We start from the raw sequence: 23,333 nt of genomic DNA on the forward strand, positions 1-23,333 counted from the left end.
AGGGACTGTAAAATGACAGATACTGAAGGACATTAACAAGCACACACAGAGATACATGCACACACAGTCTTTTTTCAGGCTATGCCCTGAGAGAATTCTTGTGTGTGTGTGTGTGTGTGTGTGTGTGTGTGTATCTGTGTGTATGTCTGTGTAACACCACCCATGCAGCACAGGCTAATAACTCCTAAAAGCAGACTAGGTGCCACTCTATAAATCTATCAAAGTAAATTGAGACTGTAGGCTCACATGCGTGTACTAAAATCATAACAGAAAGCCCAGGCCTGAGAACTAAGGAAAGAATGCAACTCCCTCACCTGGACCCCGTAGAGAGGAGGACATCAAACACTGCAACAGCAATGGCCTCACCAGCCTGTCATCTGACCACCTGGTATGAGTTTCAAAGGACTAACAGAGAACTCCCAACTGTCCCAGCGGCTTCAGCTCAGCTTGGTTCCTGCTGGTGACACAGCCTACTCGAATTGCTGTCTGTTCATCTGCTTGTTCCTCCATCTGGACCAGCCTCCACCCAGCTATTCATCTGCCTGGCGCTGACCTTCCCTTCTTCAACCTCCACCACACCTCATTTCTATAGCCCAACTCTGACCACTGACTGACAACAGTATACTCCACCCCCTTCAGCAGAGACATTCTGAATCTCTTCCCATGTCTATCAGTTTCCCTGTCTCTCAGGCCTCTTTGAAATCCCTTGACTCCTGCTGTGGCATTTTTAATGCTTTGTAGCCAACTCATAACCTACACCCATACAGACAGATTTACTGTATAATGTGCAATGCATGATCTGAGAGTTAATGTTAGTAATTAAGATTAGAATAAAATTAAAACTTTGTAACTGGGTCTGGAGAGATGGCTCAGTGGTTAAGAGCACTGGCTGCTCTTGCAGAGGACTTAGGTTCGATTCTCAGTACCCACATGGTGGTTAACAACTGTCTGTAACTTCAGTTCCAGGAAATCTGATGCCCTTTTCTGACCTCCATGGGCATTGTATGACACAGGTGCACTTAACACACATGTAGGCAATACACTCATACATATAAAACAATAAATAGTAAATAACTTTTTTAAAAGTACCTGAGTTTGCCTCAACCAGCAGAACTACTTAGCAAACTGGTGTCGATGAAATTGGAATTCACTGTCACTCAATAAATTCTGACGCTGTGGGAAGACCCAAGCATATTTGTTTCTGTCACAGCACACAACAGTGAAGCTTGACCCAGCTCCTTGGAGAACATTGGTGGGAATGGCCTCTTGCTAATTAGTGTTCCTCAGGCTCCATTCTCCTGTTCAAGACCTTTTCCCCTTAATTCAGTTCAACACCACCATGTCCCATCAATATGATAATTTGGTTCCCTGGTGGGGTGACCCCCAGACACCGCCCCCAGGAGCAGGGAGAAGAAACTGGACCATGGGAAAACTGCATTTTAAAGGTTGATTTTTATTTTATGCTTACGAGTGCTTTGCCTGCATTTGTGTAAGCACACCAGGTGTGTACAGCGCCTGTGAGGTCAGAAGAGGGCATCAGATCCCCTGGAACTGGAGTTACCGACAGATGTGGCCTATATACATTCTTATGTGAAAGAGTTTGAAAGTGCTTAATCAAGACTAGTATTGGGAACTGAATTCATCCCAGTGCAAAGCACCATCCACATTTTTGCCCGAGGCAATGGGATGCTGCTGAGAGTCAGCCATCAGGTTTATATTTCACTCTGGAAAAGGGGTAGCAACAGCGGCATTCCACAAAGGACGCTGTTCCCGGCACAGTCCTCTGTCTTTTTGCTGGGTGTTCTGCCAGTAATTTCCTCTGATGTCCCACTGGCCATTCCTAGAGGCAGGAGACACTGGGTAGGTGACCTGTTAGCCCAGAACATTGCTTCATAGGAATATTAGGATTCTGTAAGGAAGAGAATATAAAAGTTGAGTAGGTGACTGGTACTCTCTGCCACTGCCTACTAGACTAGAGATGTAGCTCAGTTGGCAGAGAGCTTGCCCGGCATGCGCAAGTCCTGGGTTCCATCTCCAATGATGTATACACTAGATGTGGTGGCACACACCTATAATCCCAGCACTCAAGAAGTAGAGGTAGGAGGATCACAAGTTCAAGGCCAGACTTAGGTTCATAGCAAGTTCAAGACCAGCAAGGGCTACATAGTGAGACCCCACCTCTAAACAAATAAACAATGACAAACCTTAAAACCAGGGCTAGAAAGATGGCTCAGTGGTTAAGAGCAGATACCACGGAGGACCCATTGTCAGGTAGCTCACAACCGTCTGTGACTCCAACTCTAGGGGATCCAACACCCTCTTCTGGTCTCTCTGGGAACTGTACTCACATGCGCAAACACAAACACAGATACACACATATACCCATAATTTAAATAAACATATAAACTAATATCAACCAGGTTTGGCAGTACACTCCTCTAATCTCAGAAAATAAACAACAACAAAACCCTCAAACCACCCATTGCCTTAGTTCCTGCAATTGTTTTTGCTGTTACTGTTTGGTTGATTTAACTCAGACTGCCCTGGAACGCACAGCGATCCTCCTGTTTTAGCCTCTCTGGTGCTTTGGATGCAGGCATGTGCCACCATGCCCAGCTTGCAATTGGTTTTATGCTCTTTTGAGGAAGAGCACCTTTTGAGATCTTTTTTTAAAAAAAGGTCCCAGCACTCAGGAGGCAGAGCCAAGAGGCTCTCTCTGAGATCAAGGCTAACTTGGTCTACATATGGAGTTCCAGATTAACAAACAAAAATTGATGTTTACTTATGTATATATGTGTGTTTGAGTCTGTGTCCCTGAGTATAGGTGTCTTTGGAGGTTAGAAAAGAAAGCCAATCCCTTGGACTGGAGTTATGAGTGGCTGTGAGCTGCCCAGTGTGCCTGCTGGGAGCTGAACTTGGTTCTCTTTTTTTGTTGTTGTTGCCGGGTCTCCTTGTAGCCCCAGCTGTCCTGGAACTCACTAGACTTGAACTCACAGAGATCCACCTGTCTCTGCCTCCCAAGTGCTGGGATTAAAGGCCTGTGCCACCACACCTGGCTTGAACTTGGTTGTCTTAAAGAGGTCCGCTTAGCCGCTGAGCCATCTCTCCAGCCCCAGCCTTTTGAGGTCTGTATTCTCTCCTTCGTAAATGAAAATCTCTCTCATCCATATGTCTTTCCGAGATCTTGTGAGTCTGCCTCTAAGTTTCTAACAAGCACCCAGATATGCTTCCACAGGACTTTTCAAGGCTGTTACCTTCCTTCTACCCTGCCAATCCCAGAATCCCCAGAGAGGAGCAAAGAGAGGGCAGATAACAGTCCGTTTTCCTGGGCACTGACATGTTATGTCCCTGATCCCACTGCATCTGACTTGGCTATGGCAAGGCTGCTGTGACAGATACTATCTCTCCCAGTGGAGAGAGAAAAGTGTCACACACGCTTGTGAGCCAGGAAAAGCTATCAACTTCCTGAGCAGAAGCCTTACAATTAAAGTAGACGTTATCTAGAGGAAAGTGGCTCCAAAGCTAAGTTTGGGAGAACATTCTATCCGGGATCTGGCCTTCCTACTAACATTATCACTTTACTTTTTATTTTTGAGATAAGGTCTCTAGCTCAGACTGGCCTCCAACTTGGGACTATCCCTCTGCCCCCTCCTAAGGGCTAGGTTTAAAGGTGTGTGCTACCTTGCTTGACTTTTCTTTTTAAAAAAAATTTTAGGTTTATTTATTTTTATTTTATGTCTATGAGTGTTTTGCCTGCATGTATGTAAATGCACCCTGCACCCTGGGGGCAGTCAGAAGAGTATTGGATCCCCTGGAACTGGAGTTATGGACCATTGATAGCCACCATGTGGGTGCTGGGAACTGAACCCAGGTCCTCTCCAAGAGCAGCCAGTGATCTGAACCACTGAGCCTTCTCCCCAGTTGCCCGCCTGCCCCACCTGCTGTTTTTGAGTCAGGGTCTCAATTTGTAGCCCGGAACTCACAGTAATCTTCCAGCCTCAGCCTCCTGAGTGCTGGGATTACAGACATGCACCACCGCACCCAGACTTAATTCTACCATCTGAAATAAATCTTCCCATCTCTGGCCCTCCTTTTCCCCAGCTATTAAACGGGGCCAATAATACCTTTATCGAGAGAAAATAGAAATAATGTATGCGAAACAGCTGCGGCAGAACCAGCCTTCAAGAGTTGGAAGTTGTGCGTTTGCGGAAGAACTTTTCATTTTATTTGTTCCGAGACATGGTTTCAGGTAGCCCAGGCTGGCCTTGACTTTGTGGTCCTGCTGCCTCCACCGCCCCAGGGCTGGGCCCACTGAGCGCGCCCCACGTCGGATTGCAGGTCTTTCTCAGCAGAGGCCCCGGCACCGTCTGTGGCTCCGCGGAGCGCCCGGGGAAGGTTCCTCCGAGTGGAGCGCGTCTGGCCACCTGCCCCGGCCCGGCCCCGGCTCCGCGGAGGCCCCGCTCTTCCGGCATTTCAGGCGCGCGGCCGGCGGCTGCAGCTCCGGCAGGTTCAGTGTCGGGCGGGGACGCACGGAGCAGGATGGGCTGCAGACACAGCAGGAGCGCGGAGAAGGTACCGGGCGCCCGGGAGGGAAGAGGCCTGGGGACGTGCTCGGCGCTGGGAAGCTCGGAGGGATCGGGGGCGGGGGGGGAGGCGGCACAGAGAGTGGCTGCACTGGGACCGGGGGCCTGGGAGTGGTCCCTCTGTCCCCGCCCCGCTGAGCCCCCCTCCACCTGATCCCCACTGTCCGGGGTGGGGAAGTGTCTGGTGTGTCTCTGGCAGGTGGGACTGCTGGCTGTGTGGCTGTGGATGAGTTTCTTGACCTCTCTGGGCTTTGCTATCGGTGTAGGGACAGCTAATCATTAGGGCCAGAGCTAGAGTGGCCTGCAGGTTTGCGGCGCAGCATCTCCTGGAAACGTTAGAAACGCAAACTCTCAAGCTCCGCCCGCCCTGAGCTGCTGAACAGCAATCACTACACCCTGCAGAAGTTGAGAAACCCAGTCCGGGCCTCTACCGGGCCCAGAGCGGGTGCGCGCGGGATGCCTTTGGGGCAGCTGGGAGGGGCCAAAGAGGGACCTGCCGCCTCCTGCTGCGATCCCCTCCCTTCCTGTCCCTCCCCCCAGGGGCCTGAAGCTGGGTTAGGGCACTAGGGTTTCTCACAATGAGACCAGCCGCCCCTTGGGTCTGAGAAGCCATAGGAGGTCAGTCTGGATCCAGAGCCGTGTCCGCAGTGGACAGCTGGAGGCCGGAAGAAGGGAACAGGGGACCCTGGAGTCCTGGCTGTCTGTCCATCTCCTACCAGTCCCTCTACCCCAGCCAGATGGGATGATGGCCTTGAACTTAATGATCAGTCCCCAGTGTGGCCATACTTAATAATTTTGCAATGAGCTACAGGTCTGTGTGGCTTCTGTCTCTGTCTCTCTTGGTCTTTCTGTCTTGCCTCTGTTCCTCTCTGACTTTCTGTCTCTGCCTCTGTTTCTTTGTCTGCATCTTCTCTCTCTCTGTCTCTCTCTCTCTCTCGCTCTGTCTCTGTTTCTCTGACTCTGTCTCTGTTTCTTTGTCTGCATCTTCTCTCTGTCTCTCTCGCTCTGTCTGTTTCTCTGACTCTTTCTTTGTCTGTATCTTCTCTCTCTCTCATTTTTCTCTCTCAGAATCTCAATCTTTCTGTGTCTTTCTCTGTCTATCCATTTATCTGTCTCTGTCTCCGTTTCTCTGTGTTCTTCTGCCTCTGTCCGTCTGTCTCTGTGTCTATCCATTTGTCTGTCTCCATTTCTCTCTGTGGTCTCTCTGTTCCTCTATCTCTGCCTCTTTCATCTCTGTCTCTTTCCATCTCTATCTTTCTCTGTCTCTTTCTCTGAATCCTCCCCTGAGCTTCCCCATCTTCCTTCCTAAGTCTCCCCAGAACTGGAATTTCAGATGTGGGCCACCATACCCAGCTTGGTGACTACAAAGCCCGTTGGCATAAAGGCCTTCCTCACCGTTGTGCCTCAAACATCCTGGCATGTCTGCCCTGGCCCTGTGTAGGGTTCGCTGGATTCCATGGCTCATGCTGCCCCTTGGCAGGACTGTGGACTGCTTTTAGCTAAAGTTCACACCCATTTCCAACCCTCCTGGTTGGTGTTTTCACTTAACTTTGAGTACAGGTGTCAATCCCCACCCCCAAGGCCTGAGTACCCATCCCATCCCAGCAGGTTCTCAGTGCCTGCCCCCCCCCCCAACAGCCCAGGGGGATAGGAATTCAAGATGGAAGCTCAGAGGCCACTAGGGTCCCATCAACATAATGACTCAACCTGAGTGGTTGTGAGGACTTTCACATCCTGCCCTGCCTCACAAAAGCCCTGGGAGCCAGACAGCTGTGGGAGCTGTGGGAGGAAGTTTCCCCACTTCACAGCTGAGGGAGCTGAGGCTCAAAGGAGCCATGTGCCCAAAGTCAGAGAGCCATCTCCTAGGGTGACGGCGCGATAGAAGCTGCTGTCATCACATGCCGTCTAGGTCCCTGCCTTTTGCAAAGAACAGAGCAGGTGCTGAGGAGCATGAATGAGTGTCAGCTGAGAACCAGGCCAGGGCTAAGCTTAGCTGCAGCAGCAGAGCCTTCCCTGGCTCCAATAGAGACAGGAAGGCTTCTTGGGTGGAGAGGTTTGGCAGAAGTTCCCCAATCAAGGCCAAGAGAGGACTGTTAAATGGAGGCTGAGCCTCAGAAACCCAGCGTGCAGGGCTTGTCTAGAGTGAGGTGACCAGCAGCAGGAAAGGTGACAGGCACCTTTAATGAGAACTCCCTTGACTTGGGATAGGATCTGGCCTCTAAACATTTCCAGAGCCTCCAGCTCTTAGCTGAGTGTCTGCTAAGCTCTATGGCCTATGGCCTTAGATGGCCAGTGACTCTAGATCTCACTGAGAGGCCCAGCCTGGAGCTAAGTCTTTGGACACGTTGCCATCCTGGGAATAGGGGTTGGGGATGTAGCTCAGAGGGTAGAGTGATTGTCTATCGTGCACAAAGCCCTGGGTTGGATCCCCAGCACTGCATGAGCTGGGAATGGAGATGCACATCTGTAATCCCAGCACTTGGAAGGTAGAAGCAGGAGAATCAGAAGTTTAAGGTCATCCTCAGCTACATAGTGAGCTCAAGGCCAGCCTGAGCTAAATGAGATCATGACTTTAAAAACATAAGCAAAGGGCTGGAGAAAGGGCTCAGTGGTTAAGTGCACTGACTGCTCTTACAGAGGACCTGGGTTCAGTTCCCAACACCCACATGGCAGCTAACAATCATCCATAACTCCAGTTCCAGGGGATCCAACACCCTCTTCTGGCCTCCGCAGGCATTGTATAACACGGGTGCACTTACATACATGCAGGCAATATACTCAGACAGATAAAATAAAAATAATAAAATATTTAAAATATTTTTTAAAAGCTACCAGGCATGGCGGTACACATCTTTAATCCCAGCACTCTGGAGGCAGAGGCAGGCAGATCTCTGTGAGTTCAAGGCCAGCCTGGTCTACATGGCAAGTTCCAGGCCAGCTGGGGCTACAGAGAGACCCTGTCTCAAAAAAAAAAGGCAGTTGGGTGCGGTGGTGTATGCGTTTAATCCCAGCACAGAAGCAGGTGGATCTCTGTGAGTTTGAGGCCAGCCATAGAGAATCCAGTCCAGCTGTGACTACAGGAAGACCCTGTCTCAAAAAGACCAAAAAAAAGAAAAAAAAAAAAAAAACCCTGGGGACAATAAATAATGGGGTCCATTTCAGTCTAGGAGGTCAGCGCCAAGGACCCTCAGGATCATGTGCTCATTCCTGAACATTTCTTGACAGACGTTACATCCTTCAGAAGGGCTAGGGAAAAAGCCAAGTAGAGGGTGGAGGCCAAGGGAATAAGGTTCTGTGGGCCAGCCTGAGGGGACCATGGGGCAGGGAGAGCCCCCCAGCACCACTAGGTGACTGCCCCTCCCACAGAGGCAGCTGGGGTCAGTCTCTTTGCATGGCATTTAGTGGTGCAGGCAGGGCAGAATTGCAGGGCTGGGATCCTCCCCATTCCCAGAGCTCTAGCTACAGTGCCACAGGCCCCACTAAGGACTCCAGGCCTCTACCTCTGCTGACAAAGCTGGACCTCAGGCAGCAGGTGTTCAGAGTCAGCCTAGAAGTGGTCATTCCTGGGGACCTGCACGTGGGGGAGGGCAGAGAGGAGGAAGGCAGGAATGAATGACATTGAAGAGGCTAGCCTGGGCAAACAGAATCCTGAACTAGAACTGCTGGCCCTTGAGGGTGCAGGCTTTAGACCTAAGCTCATGTAGTCTTTTGTGTGTGTGTGTGTGTGTATGTATGGGCATGTAGACATCAGAGAACTCTTTAAATTTGTCCTCTGACATTCATACTTACACCTTGGCCAGCTGTGGTGTCACATGTCTTTAATCCCAGTACTCAGAAGGCAGATATAGGCAGATCTCTGTGAGTTCAGGGACAGCCTGGTCTACACACCAAGTTCCAGGACAGCCAAAGCTGCATAGTAAGACTCTGTCTCCAAAAAGTATCTTTAAAAATATGTAGTAGGGACCTGTGAGGTGGCTCAGCAGGTAAAGGCACTTTCCACTAAGCCTGATGACCTGAGTTTGATCTCCAGTTTCCACATGATGGAAGGAGAGACCAGCTCCCAAGAGTTGTTTACTGATCACTCACACACACACACACACACACGAGTGGCACATCTGTGCCCCTCTCCACACACACAATCAGTGTAACTTCTAAAAGACAGGCCATGCCTGTTTGCATCCCCACTAGCCGTATAAAAGGATCCCCTCCCTCTCATCCTCACCAGCATTTTGTTGTCATTTGTTCTCTTTTTAAATTTATTTCTTTTCATTCATGTGTATGTGTGTGTGTGCCTGCTTGTCTGTATGTGCACCATGTATGTGCAGGTGCCCAAGGAGGCCAGAAGCATTGGACCCCCTGAGCAGCCCAACATGGGTGCGGGAACTGAACCAAGGGTAAAAAGTGCTTGTAACCTCTGAGCCATCTGCAGTCCCATATTTGAATGGGTGAGATAGAATCTCAGGGTATTTGCATTTCCTGATGGCTGAGGACACTGGGCCTGTCTTCATATTGTGGTGGGGGGGTTAATATTTTATTTATTATTTTTATTTTGCATGTATGAGTGTATTGCCTGCATGTGTGTAAGTGTATCTGTGTTGTCCAGTGGCTGCGGAGGTCAGCTGAGGGTGTTGGATCCCCTGGAACTGGAGTTAGGGATGGTGGTTAGCCACCATGTGGGTGCTGGGAATCGAACCCAGGTCCTCTGCAAGCACAGCCAGTGCTCTTAACTGCTGAGCCATCTCTCCAGCCCCTTTTCTTCATATTTTTCTTGGCCATTTGAATTTCTTCTTTTGAGAATTGTCCAATTCACTTGCCCCTACTGTGGATTTTTGGTGTTTAACTTATTTTGAGTGTGTGTGTTAAGACTCGTCATTTTGTAATGATTTTTTTTCTTTTTTTTTTTTTAAAAAAGGCTTTGAGACAGGGTCTCCCTGTAGCCCCAGCTGTCCTGATTAAAGGCATGCACTACCACACCCAGCTACAATGATTTTTTTTTTCCAATAAAACTATATTCTTGGGCCGGGCATGGTGGCACATGCCTTTAATTCCAGCACTTGGGAGGCAGAGGCAGGTGGATCTCTGTAAGTTCAAAGCCAGCCTGGTCTACATAGTGAGTTCTAGGACAGCTGGAGCCACAGGGAGACCCTGTCTCAAAAAGACAAAAAAAAAAAAAAAAAAAACAATATTCTTTTAGTTAAAGAAAAGACTCATTTTGTGATCTATCTCATTTCCATGGGAAGCCATGAAGAATGTGTATTCTACAGCTGTTGGATGGAATGGTCTGTAGCTGTCTGTTAAGTTTATTTGATCTGTAGTACAATTTAACTCTGAAGGAGGTTTTATCTGAATGATCAATTGATAAAAATGAGGAATTAAAGGCACCCGCTGTTATTGCATCCGGGCCTGTCACTTACTGTTCAGTCTTGTCTATTTTATGAAATTAGACGTACCAATGTTGAGTCCATATATATTTATGATCATGACAATATATTGAGGGACTACTCCTTTAGTAACATAGTGACCTTCTTCATCTCTTCTGGTTAAATTTTTAGATTCATTTTGTTTATTTATATGCATGAGAATATGTGTATGTATGTGCCTGTGCATACACAGAGGCTGGAAAAGGGCATCAGATCCTTCAGAGCTGGAGTCATGCATATTTAAGAAATGCCTGGTCTGTTATGTGGTGCTGAGATCCAAAGTCCAGTCATCATGATTGAGCAGCAGGTACCTTAACCAAGACCATCCATCCATCCCTATTCTGATTAATCTGACATGAAGTCTACTTTATCAGATATAAGTTCAGCCATAGCTCCAGAGCTATGACTTCCCTCTGCTTGGTAAGTCGACTTCTATCCCCTCACACTTGGCCTCTGTGTATCTTTGCAAGTGAGGTGTGTTTCCTGGAGAGAACATACTGTCAGCCAGTCAGCATCTTTTAATCGGAGAATTGAGACCATTTACATTCATATTTATCATTGGTTTTTGCTGATTTCTATAATTTTGTTGGTTTCCTGGTTGATTCGTTTTTGTGTATCTTTTTTTTTTTTTTTGAGACAGGGTCTCCCTATAGCCCCAGCTGTCCTAGAACTCACTATGTAGACCAGGTTGGCCTGGTTCACCTGCCTCTGCCTCCAGAATGCTGGAATTAAAGGCGTGCGCCACCATATCCAGTCCTTCTGGTTGATTCTTTAACCTGGCTAATTTGCTCTTTTCTTTCTCCCTGTTTATGCTAGGGGTTTCTGTTGCGTTTTTTTTTAATATATATATATATATATATATATTTTTTTAATTTTATGTGTACGAGTGTATTGCCTGCATGTATGTGAGTGCACCCATGTCATGCAATGCACAGAGGTCAGAAGAGGGCTTCAGATTCCCCATGGTTCAGAGTCACCATGTGGGTGCTGGGAATCGAACCCAGGTCCTCTGCAAGAGCAGTCAGTGCTCTTAAACTCTGAGCCATCTCTCCAGCCCTAGGGGTTTCTGTTTACAGAGTTTGACAAGATTGAACCTTTCCCAGCTCTGTGTTCATCTGTTCCTCTCCTAAAATTGCCTGTGCGCTCAGGACTGAGACTGCCTTTCTTCTTTGTGTAGGATTCCTTCAGGTATCTTCTGCAGCACTGGTTTGGTGACCATGAATGGCTTTGGCTTTTGTTTGTGCTTGTTTTGAAATGTCTTGTTTCTCTGTCAATTTTTTTATGTGTATGAGGGTTTTGCCTGCATCTATGTAAGTACACCTGTGTATGCAATGCCCACAGAGGTCAGAAGAGGGTGTCAGAGCCTCTGGAACTGGAGTTGTGAACAGTTGTCAGCCACCATGTGGTTGCTAGGAACTAAACCAGGGTCCTCTGCAAGAGCAGCCAGTGCTCTTAACCACTGAGCCATCTCCCCAGCCCGTTCTCTGTGTCAATTTTAAGACACTTTGCTGGATATAGCAAAGTTTTTCACAGTTACTTACCTTCAGGGCTTGAATTACATCATGCCTTGGTTTCCTGGCTTTCGGGGCTTCTACTAAGAGGTCTGGTATTATTCTGGTGCGTTTGCCTTCATGAGTTCATGTTTCTCTGTGGCTTTTCCTATTGCTCATTTATAGCTTTGGCATCATAACTATGATGTGTTGTAGAGATATTCTTCTCTGTTCATGTCTGCTTGGGGCTCTAAATGCATCTCAGGCTTGAATGTTTATTTCTCTTCCCAGATTCAGGGATTTTCCTTTATAATTACATTAAATAGTTTTTCCTATGACTTAGTTTTTATCCCAGCTCCTTCTACCCCATGGATCTTTGAGTTTGTTCTCTTTTTTTTCTTTTTTTTGTCTTTTTGAGACAGGGTCTCCCTGTAGCCCCAGCTGTCCTGGAACTCACTATGTAGACCCGGCTGGCCTTGAACTCACAGAGATCCGCCTGCCTCTGCCTCCCGAGTGCTGGGATTAAAGGTGTGCACCACCACGCCCGGTTTAGGTTTGTTCTCTTTATGTAGCTCTGAGGATCAAAGTCAAGTTGCCAGGCTTCCTCAGCAAGTGCCTTTATTCACTGAGGCATCTCACCAGCCTAGCCTTTGTCTCTTGATTGTGTCTTGGAGTTTTTAGATTATTGCAGTCATGCTTATTCATTTTTTAAATATTTTATTCTGCATGTGTGTAAGTGCACCCATGTCGTGCAATGCCCATGAAGAGCAGAAGAGAGTGACAGATTCCCTGGAACTGGAGTTAGGATGGTTGTTAGCCGCCATGTTGATGTTGGGAATCAAACCCAGGTCCTCTGCAAGAGCACCTGGTGCTCTTAACTTCTGAGGCACCTCTTTAACCCCCTTTATTCATTTTTTTGTCTGAATATTAGTAATTCTTCAACCTTCTATTCTGATAGTCCTTCTTCTGTTTGATCCAATCTGTAAGCGATGCTTTTCACTGTGTTTTTGAGTTTTTTATTTCCAACTTTCAAGACTTCCATTTCCCTGTTGATTTCTCATCCATGTTTCTGACTTCTCTTCTCCTCTCCTGACTGTCATATCCACATCCTGAAGTGATTTCCACACTTCATTCAGCTGCTTGTTTCCTCTTTGGAGGCATTATTTTAGAAGTAAACTTTTGAATTCTTTGTCTAGCATTTCAAGCATTTTGGTATCTCTGGTTGGTCATTGGGGTATGATGATGTCTTGGAGATATCCTGTTGCTTGCTGTTCTGTGTTTCTGTGTTGTGATTTGCATACCTGTTGGTTTGGATAGCTCTTCCAGTTTTATTTGGGGGTCCTCTTATTGAGAAGCCTTTTCTTTAGGGTTCAAAACTTAGTACCACTCAGAGAGAGGAAAGCAAACCACTGTAACAGCAACAAAACAAAACAAGATGTAGAAACTTAAAATGGATAAATGCCAAGTAATACAACACCAAGGACCGCAGAACAGAAAAAAAATGCCAAAAAAACATGTAAAATATGCTAGAAAGGTAAACTTTTTCAGGTAAAAGTAACAAGAATGAAATAAAGACAGGTGAAAAAAATTGAGAAGCAGTAGTATATGAAAGGTTTTTGGTGGTGCACGCCTTTAATCCAAGCACTTGGGAGGCAGAGGCAGGCGGATCTCTGTGAGTTCAGGGCCAGCCTGGTCTACATAGCGAGTTCTAGACCTACAGGGAGACCCTATTTCAAAAGAAAAAAAAAACACAGGCTGAAGAGATGTCTGAGTGGCTAAAAGCACAGACTGCTCTTGCAGAGGACCCATGTTTGTAACTCCTCTTCCAAGAGATCCAACACCCACTTCTGGTCTCCACAGGCATTGCATGATAGGGGTCCACTTACATACATGCAGGCAAAACCCTCTTATATGTTGTGGTGGTTTGAATGAGAATGTCCCCCATAGGCTCCAGGTATTTAGACACTTCATCCCCACTTGGTGGTGCTTTTTTTGGGAGGTCTTAGAAGGTGTCGCCATGCTGGAGGAAACACATCACTGGGGGGTGGGCTTAGAGAGTTCTTAAGCCTTGCCAGATCTCCAATCACTCCCTGCTTCCTGTGCCTGCTTGAAGATATAAGAGCTTAGCTCCTACCCCTCCACCAGCTACCTCTGCTGCCATGCCTCCCAGCCATGACGGACTCCTGCCCCTTTGGAACCATATGCTAAATAAATGCTTCCTTTTTTGAGTTCCCTTGGTCATGGTGTTTCTATCACAGCAACAGAAAAGTAACTAATACACACATAAAATAAAAATAAATAAAATTAAAACCTCTACTTTCTTTAAAAAAAAAAAAAAAACCCAGATGGTACAGTAATATTGGCACTCAAGTGACTGAAGCAGGAGGATTCCTTCTAGTTGGAGGTCAGCCTTGGCTACATAGAAAGTTTCTCACCAGCCTGAGCTATAGAGTGAGACCTTGTCCCAAAACAAAACAAAGCAAAAATAAATAATCAAAGCATAATGAAAAGAAAGGGGAGAACTTAGGGATGTGGCTGTGTTGACAGAGTCCTTGCCTAGCATGGCCGGGGCTGAGTTTGATCTGCAGCACCACAAAAACCAGGCATAGAAGCACATGCCTGTAACCCCAGCTCTTGGGAGGTGGAGGCAAGAAGACCAGGAGTCAAAACGGGGGGGGGGGGGACACGAAGACGTCGATGACACACAGCGGTGGGGAAAGGAGGTGCAGGGGTATCATCTTCCTGAGTCCTCTAAGATTGAAGTCTGTGAGGAGTAGGGGCTGTCTACTGAACTTGGAGATCCTTAACTTTCCTACCATTTGGACAAGTGTCAGATGTCCAGCAGAGGTCTCTTCATCCTAGAAGCTTCCCTGTTTCATTTTTTTATTTATTTATTGTATATGTATGCGTGTATTGCCTGCATGTATGTAAATGTATCCATGTCATGCAATGCCCACAGAGGTCAGAGAGGTTGTCGGACCCTGGAACTGGAGTTATGGACCGTTGTTAGCTGCCATGTGGGTGCTGGGAATCGATCCTGGGTCCTCTGCAAAAGCAGTCAGTGCCCTTAATTGCTGAGCCATCACTCCAGTCCCCTTTTTGGGGGGGAGGTGGGGGTGGGGGGAGGTTGAGACAGAATCTTCCGATAGCCCTAACTGGCCTAGAACTTACTATGTAGACCAGTCTGTCCTGGATCTCACAAACGTCCACCTGCCTCTGCTTCCCAAGTGGAGTGCCAGGATTAAAGGCGTGGGCCACCACACCCAACCCCTGTTGCATACTTTTCTTTTTTGGCTGGCCACCTCTCTTCCCAGTTCCGTGGGCTGGGAACATTCTCCCATGCTTCCCAGACTGTATATGATGGCGTAGCAATAGTCTAGCCAGGAGTTCTCCTGAGTATACTGGGAGTGGGCAAAGCAAACAGTAGAGTGGACCAGTCTCCATGCTTTCAAACCCCACTCAGCCTAACCCCACCCCCCACCCCATCCCTCAGGAGGGTTGAGGCTTTGGGAGATAAGTGTCCTGGTGGTAGTTTGGTAGTTCCAGAGAGGTTGATCCACCCGCTGACCTCAGGCTGGGAGCTACTGGACTCCTAAGTGATAGCCAGGGGGCCCAGGGCTGCCACCAGTCACCCCCATCACTGCCCAAGCTTTTCGGTGTCTCAGATTTTAACCATCTCCTTCACAGCCCCTCCCACAACTGCCTCTATACCGGCGGCCTTGGCAGGTCATCCCTACATTCCCTGAGTTTTGAGTATTCCTTAAAATCAGGCCCCCAAGGCAGCTCAGCCTCTGGAGGTGGCACCCAGGCACAGCTCCCGGGCATGGGGGATGGCAGAGGGCCTCCTCTCCGCTGCTGGCCCGGCACACCTCATCAGACCCCCCCAACTAGATCCCGGACTTTTGAGAACTGTGGGCTTGTCCTGTGGGTGGGCCTGCAGACTCTTCACCAGGGCCACCTGGCACCCTTTGTCTCTTCCCTACTGTGGAGTGGTGTGGCTGTTGTCCTGCTCCTGCTTGCTGCCACACCCCATCTTCATGAGCCTCTTGGCTGTTTTATCACCCCTCTGTGATGCCCAGAGCTCTGGTGTTCTCTTTGTCACTGGAATCCAGTCTATTCTTTGCTGTCCTGGCCCTTCTCACCACATCACAGAGGCGGCTTCTGATCTACCATCTTACCCCAGAAGTCTTCGTTATTGTCTTAAAATTTTGGTAAACATTGTATGCCCACCACACCAGGTTCTTTTTCTTCTTTTAATATTTCAATTATTATTTTTATTTTATGTGTATGAGTATATTGCCTGCATGTATGTGAGTGCACCTGTGTTGTGCAATGCTCACAGAGATCAGAAGAGGGCATCGGATCCTTGGAACTAGTTACCAACGGTTCTTAGCCACCATTTGAGTGCTGGGAACTGTACCCAAGTCCTCTGCAAGAGCAGCCAGTGCTCTTAATCACTGAGTCATCTCTTCAGCCCCCAAGTCTTTTTCTTTAGTATTTATTTAATATTTGTTTGTTTGTTGTATGTGCACATGTGCCATGGTGAATGTGTGGAGGTCAGAGGACAGCTTACATCAGTCAGTTCTCTCTGTCCACTATGTGGGTCCCAGGGATTGAACTCAGGTTATCAGGCTTCACAGCAAGCACTTTTACTGAGCTCTCTCACCAGCCCCTCCAGAGTGTAAGCTGGTGTGCTTCTGTCCCAGTTCCATGCCATCCCTAAGGTGACTCTTGACAGTGACTTGGCATCTCTGTGGCTCAGACAGACACCATGTGTTAAGTGATATGCTCCATGCCTAGAGCTGTTCTGCAGATCTGATGGAAAGAACACATGTACCAAAGTCTCCCATGGCCTGACTGGCAGGTAGTATGCCTTAAACAGGGTAAATAGTCATCGAATGAAAGTTAACCTGTAAGGACATCACTGTCTGGGTTTCCCTGAAAGACAGCAAAAGACAATGTGAGGACAACAGACAGTGTTCTAGGTGGGCTGTCTGGGGAGTGCAGCCTGGATCTGGTCCGAACCTGTGATCAAGGAGTATGAGAAACCTGTTTTCTGCTGAGCCAGAACTGGGGATCGTGGCTAGTGGGGAGAAGCTAAAGGGAACCAGATTTTCACTTCTGCAGAAGTGAGTTCCCCATTGCTGGAGGGGTTCAAACAGAGGTCAGGTGTCATTTGGGTAGGAACTGTGGAGCAAGGGGCTGAAGAGATGGCTTAGTGGTTAAGAGCTCACACTGCTCTTGCAGAGGACCCAAGTTCAGTTCTAACACCCACATCAGGTGACTCACAACGCCACCTCCAGGGGATCCAACATCTCTGGCCTCCATGAGTACCTGCACTCACATGGACATACCCACCCCCCCAGACACATACATATATGCATAATTAAAAATAAAATAAATCTTTAAAATATAGTAGAGGGGTCACAAGCCTCAGATGCCAGGTGTGGTGGCGCACATCTCTAATCCCAGCATTTGGGAGGCAGAGGCAGATGGATATCTGTGAGTTTAAGGCCAGCCTGGTCTACATAGCAAGTTCCAGGACAGCTGGGGCTACAGTTAGACTCTGTCTCAAAAAGACCAAAACAAACAAAAATTTTAAAAAAGAAAGTAGGTGGGGTAGGACCTTCACTGCATAACCAAGGTATGGGGGAGGGTCCTCAGCAGAAGAAATACTGACCCCATGTGACCTTTTCACTGGGGTTGCCAAAGTCAGGAACTGTGAGAGGAGCTGCCTGCCCCATAGTGCAGCAGCTGGCCCTGGGCCCTCTGCCCCAGCCAGTCACACAGCAGCTACCTCTGTGTCATCTACCCAGCCATCCTAGACACATAACTTTGGCATGTACAAGTCCCTGCTCCAACCATCACAGCAACATTTGCCCTCACATGGCCTCTGAGCTAATGGTTTTACTCTACCCAGAAAGTAATGCTCCACAAATCATTCCGGACAAATCCAATACAGGCTTCCATACAGGGCACTCTGGAAAGCTTATAAGGTTCTGTGCACTGTTGTGGTGTAAAGAGATAGCTAGATCTTGTGACCTAAAATGTCTTAGAAAAATTCCTAGGAATTGGGAGCTGGGGATATAGTTGGTAGAGTGCTTGCCTAGCATGCACAGAGTCCTGGGTTCAATCCCCAGTGTTAGATTTAGGAGTGTAGAAAAGGAAGGAGTTTAAAGTTCAGGAATAAGAGCCAGAACCAGAGCCAGACCCACAAGAGGCAAGGAATGTGTCCTCTTTATTCAGAGATCACAGCGAAGGGTCAAAAAAAACCCTTCTTCAGAATAAGGGCATCTGCATTGAAGGGTGGAGCAGTCTGGATTTATCTACACTCTGCCGAACAAAGCGCCAGGGATTTGCTCCGTGCGAGGCTCTGGTGTCCTTGAGAGTGTCTCTCCCAAGTTATTTTCTCAGGCAGGGCAGGCGAGTTATCTATGGCACTAAAGGAAACAGACTGGCTCCCTAAAGTTTCTCTCAGTACAGGGAGTGACCAGTTGATAAGGCTTGAGCAAGGCCAGGCTGCCAATTTAGGGCTAGTTGGCCACTTTAAGGGATTTATGGCTTTCCCTAATGAGGCTTGTGGCTCTTCTGTAATTCACACATTCTGTCACCCAGAGCCACATAAAACCAGGTGTGATGACTCAGATCTGTAATCCCAGTACTGGGGAGGTGGAGGCAGGAGGATCAGGAGTTTGAAGTTAGCCTCAGTTACATAGCAAGTTCGAGGCCAGCCTGAGCTACTTGACGACATGATTTTAAAAAGAAAGAAAAAGTGGGGCGTGATGGCACATGCCTTTAATCCCAGCACTTGGGAGTCAGAGGCAGGCTGATCTCTGTGAGTTCGAGGCCAGCCTGGTCCACATAGTGAGTTCCAGGACAGCTGGGGCTACAGGGAGACCTTGTCTCAAAAAAGAAGAAGACGAAGACGAAGACGAAGACGAAGAAGAAGAAGAAGAAGAAGAAGAAGAAGGAGAGAGAGAGAGAGAGAGAGAGAGAGAGAGAGAGAGAGAGAGAGAGAGAGAGAGAGAGAGAAAAGGTGTGAGTGTGGGGGAGTAGGGCTGGAGAGAGGGAGAAAAAAGAAAAGAAAGAAAAAAGGAAAGAAAGAAAGAAAGAAAGAAAGAAAGGAAGAAAGAAAGAAAGAAAACCTTTGATGACATACTTTCTAAACACACACACATGTTCTTAATTCTGTCTGTTTTTGAACTTACAGGAGGCTAGGATATTTCCTAGCTTAGTTTAGTTAATATTTCCCTACTGACACGCAGGGCAGGAGAGATGGCTCAGATGTTAAGAGTGCTTGTTGCTGTTCTGGAGAACCAGAGTTCAATGCATAGCACCCACACGAGGGGTCTCATAACTACCTGTAACTCCAAATCCAGGGGATCCGACACCCTCTCTGGCCTCTATGGGCATCTGCACTCATGTGGCACACACTCGCACACACACACACACACACACACAAATAAAAGATAAAAATATTAATCTAAGGCTGGAGAGATGGCTCAGTGGTTAAGAACACTGACTGTTCTTGCAGAAGACCCAGGTTCGAATCCCAGCACCCACATGTCAGCTAACAACTGTCCATAACTCCAGTCCCAGGGGATCCGACAGCCTCTTCTGTTTTCTGCGGGCACTGCACGACACAGGTGCACTTACCTACATTCAGACAATACACACATACACATAAAATAAAAACAATAAATAAAATATTTTTTAGGAAAATATTAATCTGAAGAAAGAAATAGGGCCCGGAGAGATGGTTCAACCATTAAGAGCACTGACTGCTTTTCCAGAGGACCCAGATTCACATGGCAGCTAACAACTGTCCATAACTCCAGTTCCAGGGGATCTGATGCTATCTACTGGCCTCATTAGACACCAGGTACACACACAGTATACATAAATACATGCAGGCAAAACACTCATATACATAAAATAAAAATAAATCTTTAAATAAATAAAAAGCTGGATGTGGTGGCACACACCTTTAATCCCAGCACTTGGGAGGCAGAGGAGGCAGGTGGATCTCTGTGAGTTCGAGACCAGCCTGGTCTACATAGTGAACCAGGACAGCTGGGGCTACAGGAAGACCCTGTCTCAAAGTAAAAGCCCAGCATACTGCAACCACCTATAAGTCTACCTACTTTTGCCTGTCAGATGTTCTGTTTAAGTTTGTGTTCCTATTAGCTCATGGACATTTTTTATTATATATATTATTTTTAAGTTTTTATTGAATTTTTTGTGTATTTCATACATAAAATCACCTTTATATCCCCTTCCCCTTTGGCATCTCCCATAGCGCCCCCCATGGGAGTTCATCATTTGTATTAAGGCCTGTTGTGTAAAGTTAGTTTTCCTCAGACGTCCCTCAGTGAAAGCTCATCCACCAAGGTCTAGGCAGCCTATCTAGAGTCTCCCTTCAAGAAGATCAGCTCTTCCTCACCCAGCAGTAATCAGCTGCCAATAATTCTTCAACTAAGATTGGGTCCTGCTGTTCATTTCCACAGTTTTGTGCTGAGTTTTCGTCTGCCTAAGTTTACGTGGGTCTTATGCATGCTGACACCATTGCTATAGGTTTGTATGAGAAGAGCCCCAGGCACCTGTAGGACTATTTCCATATGGTCATGCACCGCCTCCCTGGCTCTTACAATCTTTCCACCCCCTCTTCTGCAATGGTCCCTGAGCCCTGGGTAGGTGGACTTACTATATTTTTTAAAAGTCTAAAATGAGGGGCTGGAGAGATGGCTCAGTGGTTAAGACCACTGACTGCTCTTGCAGAGGACCTGGGTTCGATTTCCAGCACCCACATGGCGGCTACGAACCATCCTTAACTCCAGTTCCAGGGGAAAGCCCTCTTCTGACCTCTGCGACATTGCATGACATGGGTGCACTCACATGAAGGCAATACGCTCATACACATAAAATAAAAATAAAATATTTTTTTAAAAAGTCTAAAATGATAAAAGTTCAAATTAATTAGACAAAAGAGCTGTTCTGAATCCAGGTTGTAAGACTTTGAGTGGGAGAGACTCCACTTGACCTCCATGTTCGTAGCTCAACCAGTGAAGGGAAGTTTGTAATCTGCCTAGACACAAGCTTTGGGGTCAGTGGTGGGGGGTGCTGTGGATAAAATGGTAAGTGTTGATGTTCATGGTGACACATGGCTATAATCCTAGCACTGGGGAAGTGGACACAAGAGGACCAGGAGTTCAAGGACATCCTTGCTACACAGCAAGTTGGAAGCCAGCCGGGCTAGAATGCCTTATTGGAAAAAACAACATAAAACAACAAAGTATGACAAAATCCTCCTTCGGAAGGGCAGGGACCCTGTGCTGTAAATCTGAGCCACTACTGTTCAGACTGATGCTTCAGGAGGACTTGGCTTTCTGTCCTCAAGGGCTACACTTGGCCTTCAGCGTCCCCCACCCTCAGCTCTGTGCGCTGTTCTCCACCACGTGGGAGGATCAGCTCCTGGGAAGTGACTGCCTGCGGCCTGCTGAGTCTTCAGCCCCTCCCCTGTGCTTTCTCCAGCTGTTCCGACACTGCCTTGGCTGCTGTTAGAGTCCAAGAGGTTTGACACAAGGTCTCACTACGTAGTCCAGGATGGCCTTGAACTTGAGATCCTTCTGCCTTAGATGACAGGCCACCACTCCTGGCTCTACTTCTTTGAGATGCTCACAGGGCCTTGTGTGGTATTAGCTCCTGCAGGGCATCCAGCCCATCCTTTGTGTTGACCCTGGAAACTGGCTTCTAAGTCTTCTGGTTGCACATGCCCCCTCCCTTCCAGACAGCCCACAGCCCCCTCCATGTTCTCACTATGTGGAACCTCTCCCTGTTGGCAGTAAATGTGGGACCAGGAGCATGCTGGTGTTGTTGGGGAGATGGCGGCACCCTCTGCTCTGTGGCAGGTCACTGTCCCGCTATACCATCCTAGCCTGGGTTACCAGAAAACAGAGGCTGGTATGAAGGACTCCACCCCCCACCAGCAAGGACTCCCCTTTCCTGTCCTGCTTAGACACCCCTTCCACGACAAAGTAACAGCCAAGTGAGTCCAACCACCAGCCCTGTCCCTGTCCGAAGCAAACACATTCAACAGGACTGATGGGTGAGAGGGCACAATGACCTCACTCTATCCTTTCTTCCTCTTTTGCAGCTTGTCAGGACCGGAAGGGCTCAGGTTTCCCATGGTCCAATGCCACACCACAAAGAGAAGGGAAAGGAAGCCCAGAGAGAGGGGGGGTACTCATCAGAGAAAAACAAGTGTCATTAGTTACATTTCTTGTGACAAAACACCTTTGACAAGCAACTTTTAAGGAAGAAAGGGTTTATTTTGACTCCATTGGAGGGTTCAGTCCATCATGGTGCGAAGGCCTGGAGGGGGAGCATGAGGCCACTGGTCACATGGCATCTGCACTCAGGAAGCAGAGAGATTAGTGCTGGTGCTCAGTTCACTTCCCCCCTGTTCCCCTTTCTATCCGTCTTAGTCCCCAGCCCATGGGATGGTACTGCCCAGGTGGGCCTTCCTTCTCAATTAGACCTCCCTGCAAAGGTCCTCACAGACACATCCTCCTGGAGTAGTGTTTGGAAGGGACTCTAAATCCAGTGAGTCAGCAATGAAGCCCATCACAGCAAACAAGCAGCAAGCCTCTGCTCTCATGTCAGCAGTCACTGTCTGAGGAGACAGGTTTGTCTCTTCCACACCCCCACCCCAGCCACTGACCCCATTTTCTGTTCAGCACATTCAGGGTCCCTCCGCCTATGAGGCTTGACCCAAATGCAAACACGGTAGCTAATGTTTTCACCAGCTCTGGGCCCTTAGAGGTGACCAGAATGGACAGGCCCCTGGGAGGCTGATATAGGTCAGAGAAAGGTGAGCTCTAGGGAGGGAAAAAAGGACAGAATGTTGGACAACCTCCTCTTTGTTTTCTTTAAATTCAAGACAAAATTTCATGTAATCCAAGCTGGCCTTGAACTCACTATGTAGCTGAAGATGACCTTGAACTTTTTAAAAAATATTTTATTTTTTATTTTTTTAATGTTTTATTTATTTTTTTTTATTTTATGAGTATGCATGTATTGCCTGCAAGTAGGTGAGTGCCCCCGTGTCATGCAACGCCCACAAAGGACAGAAGAGGCTGTCGGATCCCCTGGAACTGGAGTTTCGGACAGTTGTTAGCTGCCATGTGGGTACTGGGATTCGAACCTGGGTCTTCTGCAAGAACAGTCAGTGTTCTTAACCACTGAGCCATCTCTCCAGCCCTTATTATTTTTATTTTATGTGTGTGAGTGTATTGCCTGCATACATGTAAGTGACCTATTTGTGCAATATCCAAGGAGGTCAGAAGAAGTCAAATTTCCCTGGAACTGGAATTACAGAAGGTTGTTAGCCACCATGTGGGTGCTGAGAACTGAACCTGGGTCCTCTGCATGAGCAGCCAGTGCTCTTAACTGCTGAGCCATCTCTCTAGCCCTGTCCCTGAACTTTTAATCCTCTTGTCTCTACCTTCTGAGTGCTGGAATGACAGATGCACATCACCATGTCTGGTTTTGCAATGCTGGGGATCAAACCCAGGGTCTCGTGTATGCTAGCCAAGAGCTTTACCAACTGAGCTACATCTCCAGCCCCTGGAAAGCCTGTAGGTCTCAGCATCTATGGAGTGTGACCCTGCTTGCAAGGAAGGCTCTGTGCTGTCTGCTGTGAGCTTGCTGGGCAGGGGTAAGCAGGTACAGAGGGCTGTTTGAGAGGGAAGTAGTCCTTTCCTCTCTGAGGTTTTGTTACTGGGCGGCGTAGGGTCCCCCAGAGACTACATCTGAGGAGATATTGCAGGTGTTTAGCCTGG

At 47.8% G+C, this 23,333-nt stretch overlaps 1 protein-coding gene and 1 long non-coding RNA gene across 2 annotated transcripts in view; one reads left to right on the forward strand and one right to left on the reverse strand.

The window, feature by feature from the left end:
• Positions 1-1,433: 1,433 nt before the first annotated feature.
• LOC115067488 lies at positions 1,434-4,201 on the reverse strand. The gene is made up of 2 exons (XR_003846900.1): positions 4,125-4,201; positions 1,434-1,909 (listed from the first exon to the last, which is right to left on the reverse strand). It is a non-coding gene; the product is annotated as an uncharacterized LOC115067488 (long non-coding RNA).
• A 321-nt stretch (positions 4,202-4,522) lies between these two features.
• The window catches only part of Ccdc69 (coiled-coil domain containing 69), a 41,930-nt gene continuing 23,119 nt past the window's right edge, over positions 4,523-23,333 (forward strand). The window contains exon 1 of the mRNA XM_008851869.3: positions 4,523-4,572. Coding sequence (XP_008850091.1) covers positions 4,540-4,572 — 33 coding nt within the window. The 5' untranslated portion in view covers positions 4,523-4,539. The remainder of the gene's footprint in view (positions 4,573-23,333) is intronic.

This window comes from Nannospalax galili, unplaced genomic scaffold, assembly GCF_000622305.1.
Source record: "Nannospalax galili isolate Female #2095 unplaced genomic scaffold, S.galili_v1.0 scaffold706, whole genome shotgun sequence".
Lineage (NCBI taxonomy): Eukaryota > Metazoa > Chordata > Mammalia > Rodentia > Spalacidae > Nannospalax > Nannospalax galili.